Raw genomic sequence first — 21,032 nt, 5'->3', positions numbered from 1 at the left:
GTTCTATGGCCGCTGCCAACATTTTGGGGGAGCATGTTTTCCCTGATAGTAAAAGCTCTTGCCTTGCAGGCATAGCAATGCCGAACGTGTCTGAACATGGAGCTCTGTTTCAGCATCTCCTGAGGCTGTAACTCTCTTTACCCATCACCCAACCGTACTCCTACCAACTGCAGCATCCTCACATACTGCACACAAACGTACATGGATGTCCACCACGGTTTCATTTTCTGCCCAGAAGAATTCAATTACAGCCCGCTGCTTTTACCATCAGTGGTATGCAGATACCATTTTGACACTGTAATACTGTTCTGACATCTGCCAGAAGTGTGCCAAACTTCACCAGTGCAGAGACCAAACATCGAATGTGAAACAGCAACAAGGACATTGATCTATATATCTCAATGGCTTTTAAAAAAATGTGAGGCATTACTTATTGAACAACCCTTGTAGAAGAGCAATATAGCACATGCAGCATCCAGTCACAGGGGAATCTACCATCACTTCAAATCACTGAAACACAATGCACTGCATTTCAATTTCGGTAAAGTTTTCTATTTCCTGCTTCCTTGGAAATATGAGAACTGATTAATTAAGCTTAAATGCACAAGAAATTTTTAGCAGAAATCAGTATCTCAATAGCATCCTTCAAGCCTTTCCACTTCTCAGGTAGTTCAGACACTTCTAGCGATTACGAAACTCACCACCTTCAAGTTAAATAAAAATCTGATGACAAAAATCGAATTACTTGTTGGCCAGTATTACAGTACATAATTTAGTTATTGCAACTGATCAACACCTTTAAAAGTAATTATCAGGTGAAACAGTTAAGAATCTTTACTCTCCAGTAATTAAATGATGCAGACATAGAAATTCGTTCAACGGTATCAGGCTCAACTGTGTGGAAGTTGATATTCACAAATGAAAAGAAGACTTCGTTGACTTCCACCGATTTATTTCCTTGGTGCGACATGTTTCGATCCATAGAGGTCATTTTCAAGTATGTACATCAAATTTGAATTTGTGCAGACATAGGAACTAGCCACTGTGCCTTCTGAAAGCTCCTCTTTCTGGATTATGGTGTTTCTACAAATACTATCATTCACATTCACTGCAGGGAACATCATTAACACCCACTAAAATATTATAGGCGTGAGCCACTGAGCTAACATTTACCACGTCTAAACCAGATTGCCGCAGCTGTAATGAGTTCCCTGATCAAGAAGTGGACACCTACTCAGTGGTATCTGAAATATAAATCATACAACACCGAATTGGGACAACCAAGGAAAAGAGTTATGTACTCCTGAGGTGTAATAAAAAATGCCAAACAATAATGAATTGGAAGGGAACACACACTTATTCATTATCAGTGCTTTAAGCAAGGAAAGCAAATTTTGCAGAGTATAAAAATTGGAGAAGAAAACAAATTCTTCCATTTCCAGTTATGAGTTAAATTAAAAGTTATTCAGAATTTAAAAAAACCTTCTCTTTCATTTAAGAAAATTTACTTCAAAAATGCAAAAAAATAGATCAATAACCTTGCATTAATAAGCACAGTATTTCCCAACCTACAAGATACAACAGCACATAGGACACACTGGGATCTCTCAGGTTAAATTTCAATGAGAAATATGTACTTGAAAGCGTTTATACAATTTATTTACAATTAATTGAAGGAATTACTGTCACTGAAATAATAGAACCCATTTGTTTTTTACTGCCTCAATTCAGTTATAATCAATAATTGTGATAAAGACATCCATATTCTTGCCAAAACAGCTTGTGTTGGTAGAGGATATAGTTATACCTTCCGCCCCGAAGAAATGCTGGCTGTAAGGCACATATGTGATTAAAAGAATATTGCATCTTGTGGGCCAGGAAATACAGTAATTAAATTCATTTTGTGAAAACCAGAGGTATTGACGGATTGCTTTTACCTTTTTGATATTTGTCAGCAGAAATTTGAAGACGAAAGAGCCTGTACCCCAGATAATCACGATCTATACACCACCCCATATCTTCATATAGACAAAGCTGGGCAATAAAACCACGATTAGGACCTACAAATCGCCGACAGCTTTTTACCCTAAAGAGAAATAGAATCGAATTACATTAACCGTATATTTAAAAAAGGCATACTAAGTTCCTAATACATTCAAGTGAAGTAAAGCTCAACTAAATAACTCCAATCTCATTAAAAAGGAAATTATGAGGAGTAAAAATATCATAATTACCTTTCAATAGCTTCTTCATATGAAATATGATGCTTCTTCATCAAGAATGCTGTGACTATTGTTGCACTACGTGATACACCAAAGTAACTGAAAAATCATTGCAGCATGAATTTGTTTAGGTCGACAATTACTTTAGGAGAATAAGTACTCAATAAATTTTAACAGAAATTCCTCAAGATACAGCTAATAAAGCAATTTTCTAATGAGAAGCTGTCTTTAAAATTTTGCAGTAGCTTTTGACTTAAATTCACACACAATTCAAAGGGTACACATTAGTACAGCTTAAATTTCAGCAAGTGGACCAAGACAATGGAAACTATAATTTTACTTAAAAAATAATCTCACCAATGAACAAGAACAACTCCCACTTCCATTCCATTGGCAATAAACTCATAGGCCCCTTCAAAATGACTCAGCAGATCTTCCTTAGGAAGGTCAGTAACTATAGGAAAATTTAATTAGAAAAAATATGACACAATAATATACTTCGTCAATCACGAAAACAATTCTATAAAATAAATAAATACTACTACTTACTACTCGAGGGGGGGGGGTATATATAAAATAAATACCTTGGATAAATTTTGTCACCATCCCCGGCAACTCTGTTATCTTTCTAGGAAGAGGGCACGAGTCAACAGTTAAAATATGGGTTATCTTATTACTAACTAATGCATCGACATCTGTGGCAGCAGTGAGGTTCCCTGCAGAAAAAGCATTAATTTTATCATTAAACTGTTGAATAAACTTCATAAGCAAAATACATAAGCATATGTTCAATTTCCATTCAAGCATTGAAAGAAATTGTAATGATTCCAAAACATGAAAGCCTAAGCGGATACACGAAGAAGATTCAAAGTAGAAAGAGAATTGAGAAACATATGAGGTATATTAAGAGAGAAATTGATACTTAAAGCTGACATGTCAAACCATTTCTGCAAAAACAACCTCATCCTAGTTAGTCACAATTTACATGTTCCAAAATATAACTACCGTATAAGCTTGTGTAAGAGGCGCACACGTGTAAGAGGCGCACCCCTATTTTAAGCATCGAAGCTATGAAGAAAAAAAAATTGCGACATTTTTTTTATCCTATCGTGCGGTGTTGCAGACGTATGCCTGGAATTTCGACAGTTATCGAAATGTCCTCTTTCGGTACTATTTGAAAGAGGAAATTTTGATAACTGCGGCGGCATAAGAGGGAGTAGAAAGAGTTCCGATCCTCTCTTTGCATACGCCATCGCTCTACGTTGCTTGTCCTACTCACGAACAATTTTGTTTAAAAGCTCTCGCAGGAGTATTGCAATAGAATTGCAGCCGTGGAAAATTTTAAGGCAAAACACGACAGGCAAATGGCATGAGCTTTCCCAAGAGATTGAACAACAATCGGGGCAACCTCAGCGCCGTAGGATAATAACCACGTCGTAGATTTAAGGCCCCTTGCACACGCACCGATTTTGGACGGCCGGTAAAATATCGGCCGTCCGCATTCCAATAGTGAACAATGGGAGAGCATTGGAGCTTGCACACGTACCGACCACACGCCGGCACCGGCAAAATGCCGGTTAGCTGCCGGCTATCGTCACTGTGGATCGCCGACGCCGGCTCAAAAACTTAGCAACGTATCGTTTGACCGGTAAAAATCCGGCGTGTGTGCAAGCATCGCTTCGCCAGTAAAATATCGGCCAATATTTTACCAGCCGTCCAAAATCGGTGTGTGTGCAAGGGGCCTAACGGAACTACACTCGGCTCTCCATCAGCTAATGCCTCTGCCGTTTTTTTCCTTTCCGAGACTCCACAGGAAAATATCAAGTTACAGGGGAACAATGGAAACGTGTTTCATCCCTACCCCATTCCACCAACTGACCTTTTTTGGTCTACCAGGTTCAATTCCCCGAGTTTCTGGAGGTCAAATGCTACGTGAGTCACCTTCTGAGCTCGAAGATACCTCGATATTTTTCAGCAATTGTATGACACGCACGAGGTTCTAAAAAGAATTAGACCTAACGCGACGTATATCTTACAGCATTTAAGTTTTTTGAGCTCTAATTGATTGACACAAAGATTTATAGCTAAAATAAGGCTACTAATATTCAACATAGTCCAAACAGCACAATTTCGGAAGAAACAAGCGTAGCATAAGCGCATTCAAACAAGACGATACGGACTGGAAACTCAGGCAACGCAAACTGCGTACATCACATTGCTGCGCCTTCGCCCCTTCGCTTTAAAGGCAACGACGTCACATGCTAGATCGGACGTGTTCTTCCCTTGCTCCTTCGCTCGTAGCTTTAAATACGGAGGGGAGGGAGCCCTCTTCCCCTCGACCTCTCCTTCAGCGCTCTTCACTTATAAGCATTTCCGATTTCTTCTATCCACCATTAAGTCCAACAATGAGCACACTCGTTCGAATTTTTTCAACCGCAGGTTGTGACACCAATATTACTATATGCAGTATAAATGCCGCGGGATGCCCACTCGTGGCAATAAATTTAGCGCGCGCTCCGGAGCGAATCACCCCGCGCGATCTTTTCAATGTTCACCTCTGGGGTACCGACGTGACGGCGCGATGCTTGCAAGAAATTCAAACAGGAGCATTTTAAAAATACGTCACTAAGGGAGAAACTCCCCTGCCTGCCGCTTGATTTTGACCCATGGTTTCAGATGACTGACTCACGCTGAAAACCAAGGCCACTCAGTTCCCCTTGAACTTGAACCGGTGAAGGGGAGGGGGGGGAAGATAAGAAGTTTGTGTAAGAGGCGCACCCCCATTTTCGGCTGCAATATCTGGGAAAAAAGGTGCGCCTCTTACACGCGCATATACGGTAATAACTTCAGGCTTTACTTTGTGAAACCTCTCCATATTGGAAGTAAGGGAATAAAACTTTTTAAGGTTCACTGTTATTTAATTATGGGCACGACCCGGGTTTCGTAACTTGGTTACATCGTCAGGTGACTGATCTTGCATGCATAAATGTATGATGCATGTAAGATCAGTCACCTGACGATGTAACCAAGTTACGAAACCCGGGTCGTGCCCATAATTAAATAACATTGAACCTTACAAAGTTTTATTTCCTTACTTCCAATTCTTACATGTTCCAGTTTTCATTCAATTACCCATGACTGGTACATAGTGACATCAAAATCACGCTTAGTCAATCATTGCTTCCTGGTAAGACTCAAGATAGAAAACAATTTCTTTGCACAAGTTCAACAGATGCAGGCGTTATATGGTGGAAGTTTGACATATTTAAATAAAAGACATTTTCCGCAATATTTTAATGTGTACGACATGTTTTGGCTCAAAGAGCCATCATCTGGTACAAGACATTTGAGTCCACTCTTCTACACAATCACAGATCATACGCAAGAACTCAAATGGGAATAAAAATGGAATATGTAATTATGCAATGACTCTGGGAGGAACAATGTCAATAATAGAGAAATAATTGTCCATAATAAGGGGTAATGCTGGTATTATTCGGCTGAGGGTACCAGCCCAAAGGATCTCAGAAAGTGCCAAGAAATACCATCCTTCTCCTACAGGCCCTGTATCCAGCCAAAGCATCCTCATTGCATCTCCCACGTAACAGCCATTGTGGAGGCAGTGAATGGCAAGTTTTCAGTACTTTAAAACTGGATCAACTTAGCTGAGGGAGTAAACTCAGATGGAATACCTTATGCCCTTACAATATGACAAGATCATGTGGACTCTCCCAAGAATCAAGTCGCGAGCCTTAAAATTTTGGTTACACACATGTAGTTCCATTGTGATGAATAAGGATGCTTGAAGTTCATGTTTTCAATTAACAAAACCTTGTAAGACTCAACAAATGTACTTTTGCAGGATTGAAATTCACATAATCATAAAGGTTTCGTTCACCATTTTTCTATTATTGCTGACTGTGATAGTGTTTGAAAATTAATGAGAACCGTATGTATCCATTTTACGATTCATTGCCTACTTCTCGAGCTATCAGCAGCAATACGCTTCTTGGCCTCCTGCATCTATCTCACAATGTTTGTTCTCATAAGCACTCTAATAAATGATTCTTTTTGTTGAAGTTTGGGAGTATCTGAATAACATTATGAACCTATGAATATGTCACTAACTGTTGAAAAGTAGGCGGCATCTTTCTCACTTTCAAGTTACGAGAAAATGGCTGCATAAGGAGGACTATTTTTCATATAACTTTTCTTTCCCATCCATCCATAGAATTATCTTACTTAATCATGATTTTGGGTCTAAGCGAATGACATTATTAACTGTGAATCATTTTTTTGATAGATGAGTGTTTGAATTATAATTGATGAATTACTGCATTTAACTTTCTTTGATCAATCAATGAATGAAATGAACTCTCTAAAATTTTCACTGCCAACCACCACTGAATCTGAATATGTAACTCAGCAGCAGTCTATGATGATATTAGTCAGTGGTATACAGATGCCCTACAATCTAATGGTAACTGAGTCAAAAATATGGATATAGAAAGCAAATTTATTATAGATTATCACATCATTAACATGATTGTTGTCACCAATATTTGATCAGAAGGCAAAAAGGCTATCATTATGATTTTAACAAAAGACATCTTGCTATGGTTCTCTTAGAACACAGTCAAGAACAGTCAGTCAGTCACTAATGAGGAACAGTGCTGTAAATATGCATTAACTCAAGCTGGGTTGGCAACTGGGAGCTCCGTGGTCATTACAACTATGCCTAATGATAATGAATAGTTAGCGTATTTATCTGAATACTTCCCTTTTTTTCCAAAAATGCCAGTGGTAAAAGAAAAGGGGGGATTATATCAAATGCATTTTTTTAATTTTTTTCCAAAACAGAAGCCTCAAAATTAAGGGGGGAAGGGTGAATATATTCAGAGGGGGACTATACTCGGATAAATACATTAATAATGGACTGTGACCATAAAAATATTAATTTATCAATGTTCAATGAATTTTAGAATTATTTTCATAAGCTACAACAGAATAGATCTAGCTGCCTTACATCAAAAATGCAAGTTATGGGAACAAAAAACTAAAGGAATACCAAGCACTGCAGTTTGATCAACACAATTTTGTATGTAAAGATAGGGTACTCTTTTGAGAAAAAATAAAGAGCAAGAAATACTACTAAGCAGAGAAATTTTTAAAGTGTAAGATCCAACATGGAAATGAACAGTCTCTCTTATCCTTTTTCTCCTATTGGAATAGGTTTCTTAATTTAAATGATAGAGCTCCTAAAACTTGGGTACCTAGCTTTTCTTTTTACAGACAATAGCTGCAGGACTTTGGCGATGGACATTAAGCTAACATCATTTGAGCATAGGATGTCAACAAGCCTCTGATTTAAAAAATTGCTTTTGCCATAGCAAACATTTTCAAACCAGCAGCGTGTACTAGCCCTTCAACAGCTATACCGTACCCAGCATCAGTGGCGGATCCAGGATAGGGAAAAGGGGGGGTCAACATACCAGCAGTAGTGCGAGTCTGAACAAAATTACAATTCTATCTAGTGTAAATTGGATGCCCAAGGGGAGGGGCTATAGCCCCTTAACCTCCCCCCATGGATCCGCCACTGCCCAGCATCACCATTTTTCATGACTAAAATAGAGGACTGGCATATAGATCAATGATGTTTTATGAGAATTAGATTCCATGAGAAAAGTCCCTGCGACTCCAACCATGGCTCAAAAGGCAACAATGCTGATGAAGATGACTGGAGAAACAGGCTTAAAGAAGTGAATTTTAACCCAGGCCCTCAAAATATGAAGTCAATATTTTGTAACACACTACCAACCCAGTCTTTGCAAAATGCAGACTGTTTACAATGTTATCACGGATAGAAAAGTAATATTTTTCATATAACTAACTTCCCAAGACAATAGTTAAATTCAATAGACTGATTGAATTAAAATGCCTCATTAATTACTGTAACTGACATGGCTCCACTTTTCACCCCCATGGATAACAAAAGTTATCTAGCATATTTTGAAAGCTACTACCTATAAACAAACCACTAATGCATTTATTTGATTGATTGGAAAGAGATTGAAAGGATACCTAGGGCAATAGTAAATCAAAGTTGGGGCTATAGGTATTATAATAGGTATGTTGAGTAGACCACCAACCAAAGATGCCATTATAGCCTCTTTAGAAAAATTATTTTTCGAACTTATATATGGTCTCTAACATCTCTTTTTTCTATTTAAAGCATCATAATCCAACATACCAAGAATGCCTAAAGTTACTTTTAACATAGTATAAAAATTAATACATTGCCTTAGTAACATATTTTAATTGAATTTAACTAAGGCTGGATGAAGAGTTTTTATCTTATTTCATCCCATATTAATAATACACATAAAAATACGGTTAGGGCACATTATCATCTGAATCAATGCAAGGTTTCTCACACATTTGGCATCCAATGCTAGAATATACTCCGACCAACATCATGTGCTATCCATTCTTTTACTTTCAATCAAATTAACATAAATAAAGATATATTACCTGGAACACGATCATGATATGCCACAATAAATGCGTTGAACCTGAACGTCAAGCATATACATTAATAGATTAAATGCAATACGTTTATTCATATGCTTATGAACTCCACCATATTAAACATTAAAAGTTAGTGGCAGCTGGAAAAGGGTTACTTTTACCATATACTGATGGTAAGAACGACCCGATTCCAAATTAATGTAAGCAATAAATGTTCATTTTCCTGAAACTCAGGACTTAAGGCAATGAATTTCAAAATTAAAAAATCTGTTCGGATATCTTATCCGAACTAATGAACGAATCCCATTTCCAAGAATAAATGTACTGGATATCAGCTTAAATCATGGCGAACATACGAAGTAAAACTCACCCAACCATAGGCCAGGCTCGATAAGATCTAAGTTTGTTGGTCCTGCATCGAAATCCTCACGTTCTAGGTTTGTAGGCCTCTTTTTCTTCTTTGACGACCCTCTCTCTTTCTTCTTCGTTTGATCCATTTTATCTGTCCATCGCGCGAATTTTCATTCAATTGACTTTTAATAAATTTATGGAAGTAATAACAACCACGAACTACGTTAACGTTCCCAACAAACTCACCTAGGTCGTGGAAGCTCTTTCACACCCTGACAGCGAATTAATGAAATGCACCAAATGCAATTAAATTCATCTCGAACACTTCTCTTCTATATAATTGCACATTATAAACACGTGTGACAAAAATACATCGTGCTTCTACAACATTGGTTTTATGAATTTCTTTTATCGATCCAGTTTAGCGCGTTCTTGCGAATTTCGCTACTCCTTTGTCGAAGCCGTTGAGCGGTGCATTTAAAGTTTTATCCAGCTCAAACTTTGTGATACTGATGCGTCTTACGATTCAGCACGCGTCTTACCAGAAAACAGCTTTGCTGAATCCATCTTCTTGACAACTTTGGCTATAAACTGAGTGGTATGCGTGGGAATAATTACAAAAATTAGATATTTTACGCATGTTTTAAGATGTTTCATCTATGTGTCTTCTGCATACATGCCTTGTGTGTCTGTGAAGATTTTATACAGCCGCCTACATATTTTGGCGAATTATAATTCACCATTACTTTTTGTCCATTAATTAGAGTCGTAAGCTTGGTTTAAATCTCATTAAAAAATCCATTCAATCACGTACTGTGCGCTGAAATTTTTTCTCAGCACTAAAAAATTTAAATGCACCGTTAGATTCATTATAAGGTAATAAGTTAGGGTGGAAAATACATTGTTTTGAATACATATATTTGTTACGGACTTTTTCCTATGTGAACCTTTATCCCATTTTTTTAAATATTACTTATAATCTCAACTTTTATATTAACAATTTTATAATCTTAATGGGGCAGATCAATGGAACCTTGAGAAAATAAAATATGGTATGGGCTGGGCTGGGAAGGAATGGACTGCAGTAAAAATAATTGTTGATTTAAAATACTGTGAATGAATCTTTAGGAATACATACATATCATTTTCTTGTTTTAGGTTGGGTGGCCATAAATGTTTTGGTCTAGACATCTTAGTTCTGGGGGGTGGGAGTTAAGGGCGGTCACCAGTGAAGTTCGAAAACCTATACTGACTTCATGGAAATTTGAAAAATCAAAACTATGATGATGATTAGCAAGGCGGTGGGGACAGGAACCGACAAAGGGGAAGTGGCTGTTTACTGCTACCATCACTGCAATAACGTTCTACTCCAAGCTGTCAGTGCGTTCTTTCATTTACTATAAACTTCTATTGCTGCATATTGTAGAGAATTTTCAGAAACCGTCAGGATGCCCTCAATAGTGGTCTAAACCGGGTTGTATGGCCACTTCATGTTTCAAGTAATCCTCTGTACAGAATCAAAAAATCTACCCCGATGTGTAATAACGAGTCCTCTTTTATATTAATAATAAATAAGAATGAATTGTACAAGCATTCTGTCTTTTATTGAATTAATTTTGGTTTGTTCAAACAAATATTATATACCTAATATGGCTCACTAGAACAAGAAAAAAATTCTGAAATTAATATATAATATATATGCTAGAACCAGAAAATAAATAAGGAAGTAAAGATAATATCTGAGCTTTAAATAATTATTTTTCTTAAGAAACAAAAAATTACAAAGAAAGTGGTTCAATGGAATAACCCATTCCCATGAAAAAATATACCAATGGATTGCAATGGGTTTGGTGCTGTCTCAATTGAACTTACGAAGCAATTCTCAACAATGAGTAGCTAATATTTCCGTAAGGGTATATGATCATAGTTGCCAGCAGAAGGCACAGTATTGTAATGTATGCTGTTCAGGTCATAAATATGTAGCCAAGATCCAGGATTATTTCTGGGGAGGCTCAAGGGTTTGACAGGAAAACGATCTTCTCATTGTTGGGATAAAAATTAACATACAACAATTATTGTACAAAATATTCTCTTTATTTTAATATCAAATTAATTTATTAATATGGAATTAAATGAATGAGGCTGCAAAATTCGCAAAACTAAACGAACATAATAATAACTGTATAAAAATCTTGTATATTTTTTAAGGGTTTGGGGGGTGGGGCAATGCCCCTATGTACCCCCCCCCTAAATCCACCTATGTATGTAGCATAACATATTATAAATACCCATGTTAAAAATTATTATTCACATCATATTCAGTAATTGGTACCTCTTTGTTAGCCTCCATTACCAATAGTTTGGCCTTCTTACAGTACCTCCATTAAGACCTGTATCAGGTCATAGAGAGTGAGACAAAACCAACTGTCTTTGATTAATATTACCACAAAGTCTTAATTTGCATGACTGTATTATGTAACTGAGCACCCAGGTACAAGGGCTTCATATAAGGGGAGAGAACTTGTCCTAACTAGAGACAAATATGAAGGTTTATGATATTCACTATCTGCTTCTTTGCTTTAATTTCATGCACTTACTGATTATGTATTGCAATATTATCTTATGTTATGATAATATGTGGTGCTATTAATGTCACATTACAAAAGCACTACATAATGACAAGCAAAACATATTTCTAACTTTATCAGAGTAGGTACTGTAATGCTAATATTTCATTTTAACGCACATACATAACATTTCACATTTCATAAGTTCATAACACATTTTCTCAGCTATCAATGAAGTTCATAAAATAGGTATGTACTCTTCTGGGTAAGAATTAATAACCCTTAGGTACACAATAGTCTATGATACTCTCATGAAGTCTACTTGATTCAACTGCTTGAACCCAATATTCATAAAAAGGGAGTTAGCTGCATGATTATCCGGACGAGTAAGTATATAAGAATGAATACCCTTGTCTCCAAGAGATTTCACTAACTTTTTGACGATCACAGAGCCATAGCCTTTCCGTCGATATTCCTCAATGGTGTGAAGCATTCCAATACCATAATAGGTATTCAGTACCCAGGACACTAATTTTGAGTCCTTTTTTGTAAAAATGCCAACAGTATCAAAGACATTTATCATTTGAGTAATAACATCTAATGAGTTCGCTCCTGCATAAGGCCAGTGAAGTACCACTGTAGCAGCGTGTTCTGGTTCCAAGTTAGATAAATACATGTCTTCAGGGCACCTGTAAAAATAATGCATGAATTAGACAGAAATAAATAAACTGATTTGCGGTAAACTACAGTAGATCACTCATTACACTGGGGAACAATTTTTAACTTATTTTCTGTTGACTTCAAATTTTGAGCTACGTTTGGGTAAAATAGGTATGCTGATTTCAAGTTAGTATTTTTTTTAGTTTCAAGCTGAGTTAGTTTTTTTCTACCACATCAAGTTTTTTCACTATTCCTTGTAAAATTGTGACCACTCTCTACTTAATTGAGCGTCCGTCATGGTAGGCATCATTGGCTGGCATTAACCTTTTGTGACTGTAGCTAGGTGATTGATGCTGGAGGAGGCCAGTGACAGGTGCGCAGTTTGTCGAATTATGCAGGAAATATCGTAGTGAGATGCAGGCACGTAGTCCAAAAATTGCTCAATAGGGATATATTGTAACAAAATTATTTCAGTTACCTTTGTATGAGTGTGTTTTTTTTTTTGTCTGTTCATGTTCCCGCGTGGGAGTCTAAGTGATTCCCAATGACTCCCATAGAGGCGTTTCTCTGTGTGTGTGTGGTGGATTTTGGAAATGAGAAAGGTGATGCGAGAATATGACGAGGTGGGAAGGAGAACGGTTAACCGGACAGTGAGAGACGGTTGAGACAGAGCCCGAGGAGCAGGGGTCGCGAGAAAGTGGCCGGGAGAGAGAGCTTCAAAAGTGAATGACTGGTGAAGCTGCCTTTACACGGAGTGACGCAGTTCTTCTGAGGACATCTCACTGGTTTACGTAAGCATAGAAAATTCCGAACCGCTGAGAATTCCAACCCAAGTCCCTGAGAATTAGGGCGAGGTGGTTCCACCTGTGCTAGCTGGGGTGATGGTGGAAAGCATTTTGAGAGGTTAAATTTTGCACCCTCAAGACTGCATTTCACAAAAATTACTTAGTGGTTTGAACCACTTACCCTCCAAATTGCTATGGCTTAGTTAACTTAGTTAGGAAGATTTTGTAATTGAATCTAAGATGTTAAGATTCAGTTCTAACCAAGTTGAAAAAAACAATAATTATAAAAAAGGGTGGAAGCATAAATTTTAGCATATAAGATACTTACTGAAAATTGACAGATTTTGCCAAGTCAGCAGAAAGCCAATATTCATTGAAAGTATTAGGCCCAGCAACATTATGATCTCTCATTGCCTTTGCAATCGTAGGGGATATTTCCTTTGGTATGCAGCTTAATAAAACAGATCCATCGTTCAAATTAACAACCTTCCCTGCTTTTAAAGCATTAGCAATGCTCAAATTAGGCAGAGCAGCTGAATATACTGTGACTATGTAAGCTTCCGCCTGAAAAATACAATCAGATAATGGAGAAGCATACACAAGTAACATGAACTAAGGGCCATATCACAGTTGCATCTTAAAGCAAACTACCCTCCTATTGTTACTTAATGACAAATATTAGTTTGAGGGCAGTTAGAAGGCTCATTTATCTTCCTACCAGAAGGCAACAGTCCTTCTAAATGATGGGAGCAACAGGCCAAATTTGAAATGGTTGCCTTAGATAAGAAATTCTCAAAGGAGTAGCACCTGATAATTTGGCCCTCATAACTCAAAAAAGTGATATATCTAGATAATGCAGAGGCACACACAAATAACATGAACTAAGGGCCATATCACAATTGCATCTTAAAGAAGACGAACTGCTGGAGATAGTGTGCAGTAATCTTAACCCTATGGTTGGAAGAAAATTACTTTGCTTTTCTACAAAACACACACTTTATTGTAATATTTGTAGAATTTGTATGAATTGTATGTTTTTAGAATTTGTAGAATAAAGTGTGTGTTTTGTAGAAAAGCAAAGTAATTTTCTTCCAACCATATAATGGAATTCTACAAAGTAAAGACCTCAACAATTCAGTGCATCAATCTTAACCCTGATTATTCTTGGCACCTAATAGTTAAACCGCAGTCATTTGAGCAGCTTGTTCGTTGGGGACGTAACTATGATGAAAGATGAGCCATCGCTGAATCCTATAGAGACCCTCCACCTGTGGAAGAAATGGTTGATGCCGAATTCAGGGATAGAAATTGGCGATTGGGGTAAGGAGTAGCGCCCCCCGAATGTTGGCCTAGAAATAGCCACCTTTGACAAAGGCAGCATTTACCCCCACGTAGGTACGGCGAGTGGCAAAGATCAAACCATACGGCAGAGCCATTTTCAAACCACAGAAATGCCCCATATGGGAAATGAGTGGTCCGTGGAGTTATGAAGCCACGAGGCTATCCCGGAAGATTAGTAGCGTGCTGAGGTCGGCCCACAGAAATCAAAATTGACCTATCGCCAAAAATAAACATTTTAATAGATGGGTTAGTTTCCACTGCCATTGTTAGATTCAGGTGAGTTTGGTGTCATGCATTTCATAAGATTTTTTGAATACACTGACCACTGGGCAGAATATCATTAAAGTAGAGAAAATTTATTATGGGGTGGATTCGACGCCCATTAGCATATAAGCACTAGCATAGAGCACTTAGCATTAGCATAGAAAGGTCAAGCTTAGTATTACAATACAAGGGAACTTGTGGCAACCCACTCCAAATCCCGTTATTCTGGCTGATTGAAAGAGGTAGCCTAGGAAAAGCAGCTGGGAGAAGCGAGGGAGGATGAGCCATGCCTCACTCTATGCTATTGGTGGAGCAGCTTGGCTGGAGGTGAAATCCTCCACCAAAGGAAATGGCCTCCGATCAGTAGGGACCTAACATTGGTGGTGGCAAATGGGCCCAAACATATACAAGGGAATTTTTGTCCGCGAGCGGTGTGCATTGTTTTGATAAAGCTCTTGTCGAATGTTTGGACGAGAGAAGAGCTGCTCCCGGGAGGCGACCAAAGGCACCTTTTTCGACCACTGCTACCTCCTACAGCCAAGGTAACAATCCTCCATCCCTGTTTCTAACCTCACCTTTACCCCAAGTCTTTTAGTTGATTTCATGGCCACCACAGTTCAGAAAGGTGATTTTTTTTAATCGACCGTTTCTTTGTTATTAAATTTTGATGCTCGTGTTCAACAGTGCTTTTTAATTTTTTGTGCTTTAGACTCCTCCGCATACCCCCGGGCCCCAAAGTACGTTTCAATTTCAATGGTTCCAATTCAAAAACCATAAGGAACGGATAACTCTCTTACTTTGTGCTATTTGGGCTGTTACCATTTAAGCAGTATCTGTGACTTTGCTAATTACTATTAATTATAAGATGTTACCTACCTTGAAAGAAGCAATAATGGTACCATATCCTGCTCTTGATTCATAGAACACTTTTGTTTCTGCATGAGGGTAATGAGTGCTCCAGAGCATACAACTCTGTATAAAATTATACATCTGTAGAAAAAAAATCAAGGATGAAAAACGTAAGTTGCCTAATGAAGACCACAATGCTGAACAATATTTCCCAAGCGATATATGAGAGTATATCAGTGTGGGTTTCCTGTTTTTACATTTATTGGGTGGAGAAAAATTGTGTCACAAAATTTCAACCCTGGATAGCTGATTCCAGTATGAACCAAAATTACTGATGACTGATGATAAGATGTTTACAGGCTGACTCACAAAAAATATTGGGAGGGCCCTAACCGGGGATCTTGCCCCGGTAAATTTTATAAGTACATAGCGGGTTTTAAGTTTTTTAAACCCTTTCACTGCTGTGAACGTACCTAGTACGTCCGCACGGCAGACTGCGGTGGACGTACTTTTTCTTCCTCCCTGCTATGCGGTCAGCACTTTCGCCGAAGCACTTCGAAGGGACCCACTAATCAAGGACCCTTTCCTCGACGAACTCACCCATGCAGGACCGTCTCATCGGCCCTACCAGCGGGGGCCCTACCTCCGGAAAAGTGACCGCTCTGACTGCAATTTGAAAATCTATCAATCAATCCGATCATCACAAAATGATTGTTTTCATTGCACTCCTGCCAATCAAGCGATCAAATACGTCTTTGAATCGTGTTTCTGCGATGAAAAATAACGATTTTGTTAACTTTGATGAAATGGCCATTTTCCGGTGGTCCGCAGCCACGCTTTTTTGCAAAGTTAATTAATTGGTTTTTTTTCATCGCAGAAACACGGTTCAAAGACATACTTGATCGCTTGATCGGCAGGAGTGCGATGAAAACAATCATTTTTCTATGATCGGATTGATTGATAGATTTTCAAAATGAAGTCAGAACGGTCACTTTTCGGGGAGTTGCGTGGATGAGTTCGTCGAGGATAGGGTCCCGGATTAGCGACCCTTCGGAGGGTGTACCATGCCCATCCTTGTATTACCTGCTCCATAGTCACACGAAAGGCATTTTAACCTTTTCGCCGCATGTGAGGAGAAAGTTTTCAGAGATTGAACAGCAGCGAAAGGGTTAAAGCATTTTAGAAGAGTTATATGATCAACATTAGAACCCTGATAACTTGAATCTTGATATCTGGACACTCCTGGGAAAATTTACAAGCCTGACGCACTTTTTCCTCACACCCAAAATGAATTTTTGAGGGGGCTCAGGCCCCATGGAATCGGTGCCACTGGATGATTAGGTCAAAAATGCACCATTTTTAAGCTGCAGAAACTTTGAACCAAGCTCTCAGATTGGCAGTGAGTTTGCCCTGTTGCCGAATGCATTGGACACATTGTGATCTCTGCCAGTCAAAGCATTCCAAGTCATGATTTCTCCAGAGCGTCCGGCAATTGGGCAATCGGAGAGCTTGGCTCAAAGTTTCTGCAGTATAAAAATGGTATGTTTTTGACCTAAACATCATCAACAATTATTCTCCGCCCTGTATACAGAAACATTGTGGATAAAATTACCTGAACAGAAGACGGCCAGTTCTTTGAAAGTTCTTGAAGAACAAATTCTATTTTTTCATGATCAACTAGCAACCATTCATCTGTTTCACAACCTAGTCCTGCCATTTTTAACTAGGGTCAAAATCTGTAAATCAGAAAGCAACACAAAAGTGAAAAAATAAAGCAAAACAATGTGAGATATTCACAAATTTTACAAGCACAATTAATGGTTAATCTGCCATTATCTAAAAGTTTTCCTGATTAAAATGACCTTACCTATTAGTATTTATTACAGTCACTTCCTAAAAAATACATGCAAACTGAGTTCAGAGATCAATTTACACAAGAAGTGCAGAGTTAATGAAGCTATGCCTGAAGAACTGGTTATAAAATACCATTCCAACAAGGCAGCGGCATCTGGTCTTGAAATACTTGGTTTATGGAATGGAACAAATGATTCCCCATCCAAGAGATGGCACCTATCCCATCTAACAATAAGATGCACAAATGTGCACAGTTCACAGGAACTGTGAGAAATCCTAAATGGGGCAAGATGAATAAACAAGGCAACATTAAGGAGTACAGGAATAAACAAAAAGACTGAAAATGGACCAAGGAAAATAATTCGCTAAAATATACTGGTGAACCTCAGGCAGATACTAGAGGCAGGGATGAGGATGAGGTCCCCTCTACATCCAAGGGAATATTTTTTCCTGCTGCAGCTAAAACTTTGACACTGAAAAGAGGCTATCTATTGATGACGAACCAAATTTACTCCCTTGTAGAAGACCTTCCGTTCCTTAACAAATATGAAAATATCTCTTAAAAAATGCAAATGTGTGACCCAGAAAATCAAACTCATAATTTAGCGACTAGGTAATTATATGTAACTATCCCCATTGTAAACGCTTCCTGAAGTTTCCCTCCCGAAATGAGTCTTAATCTACCTCAGTGGCAGAGACATGTCACAAAGTCCACTTTAAGGAACAGAAAATATTGCAATCCAATCGGACTATACTTGAGAAGAATCTATTAGTAATGACAGAATTTATATGCAAAATCGATAAGAAACCATCTCCTAAAATATTTGGAAAACGTGAGCTCCTAAAGAATGCCTAGTTGCTTCCTACCGATATCGACCAATATATTTTGGGCCACTCTCATAATTCCCGCTAAGCTCGGGGCTGAAAACGGACCAATCAACGAGGGGCAACTGCCGGCATAGAGATACCGGTGTTTTCGAATTCATCTCAAATTCGGCCCAGCAAATAGATGCCTTGTATAACGAAGGCAAAACAACGCAATCGTCATAATATCATTGCCTACATAGTCCGTAGATGATCTGATATAATTTTATATTCTCCGAGATTTTTGCTCGTTGACGTTCTCGGATATTCTACCTTACCGGCTGATGGCCATGAGCCCTCAGTTAAAGCGCAATGTTTTCATCATGGTCCTTGACAATAATGCATCATGCTGCCCTCTGTTGCACCGACGATAAATAGTAAGGCTTCTCAAATCGATTTACAACACGCTTTTTCACGAGATATAATCGTCTGGTACATATGAGTGCACATTCTCAGGCAGGTAGTGCTCATAAAAAAATACGCTCCTTGTCATAGGTTTTGGCTATATTCGACGAGATAAAATATTGATCACCGTAAAATACAGCCATATAATATGAATTCCTGATTTAACTCACATTTTACTGGGGCGGCGCTGGTCTTCAACCTAAAGTAGCGATGTTTTCCCACAAATGCATCCTTTCAAATCAAACAGGTGGACGAAGCGCTCACGATTCGGTTGAAATCGCATCTGCAGGTGAGAGTGATAAGATACCAGGCGACCTTGTTTTTCGCACACGACATGCCTTCGGACGGCTGGTTACTGGGCGAGGACATTCGCTTTTATGTCGTGCATCTCTCGATTACTGAAGGGAAAGTAGGACAAACTCTTCGTAAAGATTACATGCCCGCGCACTCTAACTCCCCGCATGTCGTAGGCTTGCGAATATTACTACGCAATAACAGTTGTCAGCAATACACAATCGCAGCACATGCAAATATATCTTCACTCCCATTTACGGTATCGATGTTTCTCATTACATTTTTACGTAGTGGCAGAAAAAATTTATGTTCGCTATCCTCCCTCGCGGATTAACTCTCACTCACCGAATGTGCTTTCGCTGAATAATCGCGACATTGAATCCGCACGGCGACAAGGCAAATTACGCAAGAGCGTTCGCAATTAATGCGGGAACACGCAGCGTTCAAAAGACGGCTAATATTCGAAGGACTAATCCCGTCATTTTCACGGGATAAGAAAAAACTTCTGGCGCACCGATAACATCTATAAGCAAAAAACCGTAAAGAATAATCATTTTTCAATCGAAGCACAACGTATATTTGTCTCTAATTATCTTGAAGCAAGTTGATATTATAGAGGAAAGAAGAATAAAGGCCAAAATGAGAGGATACAACAAAAAAATGAGGGTTGCATACGGCACAAAGGATTATGCACTTCCGAAATGTCCAATCACAGAAGAAAAGTAGATTTGGAAGGTCATGTCCTCTAAATTCCCAGAATGGCCGACAGTGAATGTGAAGGTGAACTTGGGAGAGGAAATTCAGAGGGGAAGGCAAACTTATAATTTAGGTTTCAGACGATCCCCTCGAAATTCCTGGCCATGCCACTGCCAAAAGTTTATCACGGATGGACTCATTCAGGCCAAAAAAAAGGGTTTCCGTATAAAAGTACAGACAAACATAGGCGGATTCCAGGGGCACGTGCCCCCCCAGACTCTTAAAAAATATGCAAGATTTTTAATATGGTCCCATCATCACTACGTTCGTTTTGTATTACGAGGTATCCTTGTGCCCCCCCCAGAACAAAATCCTGGATACGGCCTTGCTTGTGCCCCCCCAGAAAGAAATCCTGGATCCGCCCCTGACAATTACTCCAAAAAAGGTAATTTTACGGTGAAAATTGATGGTATGAGGCGTAACTTTGTGAAAGAGATTCATTATGAAAAATGAAAAGGATAAAGAAATTCTGGATCCGTCCCTGCAGACAGATACCTGTTTCGACAAACCCTAACAAAACAAAATGCCAAACAGTTACCCAATTGGGCCCCAAATATAGTGCCTTAAGGCAAACAGAGAATTTAAACATCAAGGAACTCAGGTCTTGTCATAATGAGCAGAGCATCCCCTACTTGGACTCATGCATATTTGGCCTGCCAATCAGCATTGAATGCATATAAACCTATTCTGAAACAAGCCTATCTAAACAGTGTATCTCAAAAATGACAATTACGCGATCAATGCAAGTAACAACCTCTGAATATAATCGTGCATAGTACATCAAAATATTTAATTTTATATTCGAATGCAGCAGCCAGAACTACTAAAGGCAAATGCAACTCTTTTGTGCAAGTTGCCTTACCACAATGTGCAACTTCGTACAGTCATTATCGCCACTAGTGTCTCCAATGAGGAGAAAAAGGAGAATTTGGGAGGGGAAGAAGAGAAAGGGAGGTGAGAGGAGGGGTGGGGGAAGGAGTAATGAATAGATGGATGGAGGAGATAAGGGAGTGGGTACATAAGGTAGAGAAAAGAGCTATGAGCGAACATTGCATGGAATACTTAACTATATTTACAGTTTGATAATGATTTATTGATCTGTATTACAGACCATTCTGTAGGAACCAAATTTGAGATACTTTATTCCTGGAAAGTATTCATATTTGCATCTCCGTGATAATTTAACAAACCTTGGAAAAAGTAAATCCTCTGATCAACCTGCAATGCAAAGAGCTAATGACACATGGAGTAGAGGTGCATGGTGGTATGACATACCAGGAGGAGTTGTGCTT

The 21,032-nt window shown here is 38.6% G+C and overlaps 2 protein-coding genes across 7 annotated transcripts in view; both read right to left on the bottom strand.

Moving 5' to 3' along the window:
• The window catches only part of LOC124169137 (dual specificity protein phosphatase MPK-4), a 30,817-nt gene extending 21,287 nt beyond the window's left edge, over nt 1-9,530 (bottom strand). For all 3 annotated transcript variants that reach the window (XR_006867035.1, XR_006867036.1, XM_046547642.1), the window contains exons 1-6: nt 9,348-9,530; nt 9,121-9,252; nt 2,807-2,938; nt 2,580-2,676; nt 2,235-2,321; nt 1,938-2,086 (exon numbers count right to left, since the gene is read on the bottom strand). Coding sequence is in view for 1 of the 3 variants with exons in the window: in XM_046547642.1 (XP_046403598.1) it covers nt 1,938-2,086; nt 2,235-2,321; nt 2,580-2,676; nt 2,807-2,938; nt 9,121-9,247 (592 nt within the window). In the remaining 2 variants the exon portion in view is untranslated. The remainder of the gene's footprint in view (nt 1-1,937; nt 2,087-2,234; nt 2,322-2,579; nt 2,677-2,806; nt 2,939-9,120; nt 9,253-9,347) is intronic.
• Nucleotides 9,531-11,179: 1,649 nt separating this feature from the next.
• Nucleotides 11,180-19,379, bottom strand: LOC124169088. Of its 4 annotated transcripts, XM_046547568.1 has the most exons (6): nt 18,861-19,321; nt 17,435-17,697; nt 17,180-17,303; nt 15,595-15,708; nt 13,442-13,677; nt 11,180-12,357 (listed from the first exon to the last, which is right to left on the bottom strand). In XM_046547568.1, exons 3-6 carry the CDS (start codon nt 17,282-17,284, stop codon nt 11,967-11,969), a joined length of 846 nt encoding a protein of 281 aa, XP_046403524.1. In that variant the 5' UTR covers nt 17,285-17,303; nt 17,435-17,697; nt 18,861-19,321; the 3' UTR covers nt 11,180-11,966. The 4 variants fall into 4 exon arrangements, with proteins under 4 accessions (XP_046403524.1, XP_046403525.1, XP_046403522.1 ...); XM_046547569.1 differs by lacking the exons at nt 17,435-17,697; nt 18,861-19,321 and adding an exon at nt 19,330-19,379; XM_046547566.1 differs by lacking the exon at nt 17,435-17,697.
• Nucleotides 19,380-21,032: the final 1,653 nt, after the last annotated feature.

This window comes from Ischnura elegans, chromosome 12, assembly GCF_921293095.1.
Source record: "Ischnura elegans chromosome 12, ioIscEleg1.1, whole genome shotgun sequence".
NCBI classification, from domain to species: Eukaryota; Metazoa; Arthropoda; class Insecta; order Odonata; family Coenagrionidae; genus Ischnura; species Ischnura elegans.
This window is presented reverse-complemented; position numbering and strand designations above follow the sequence as displayed.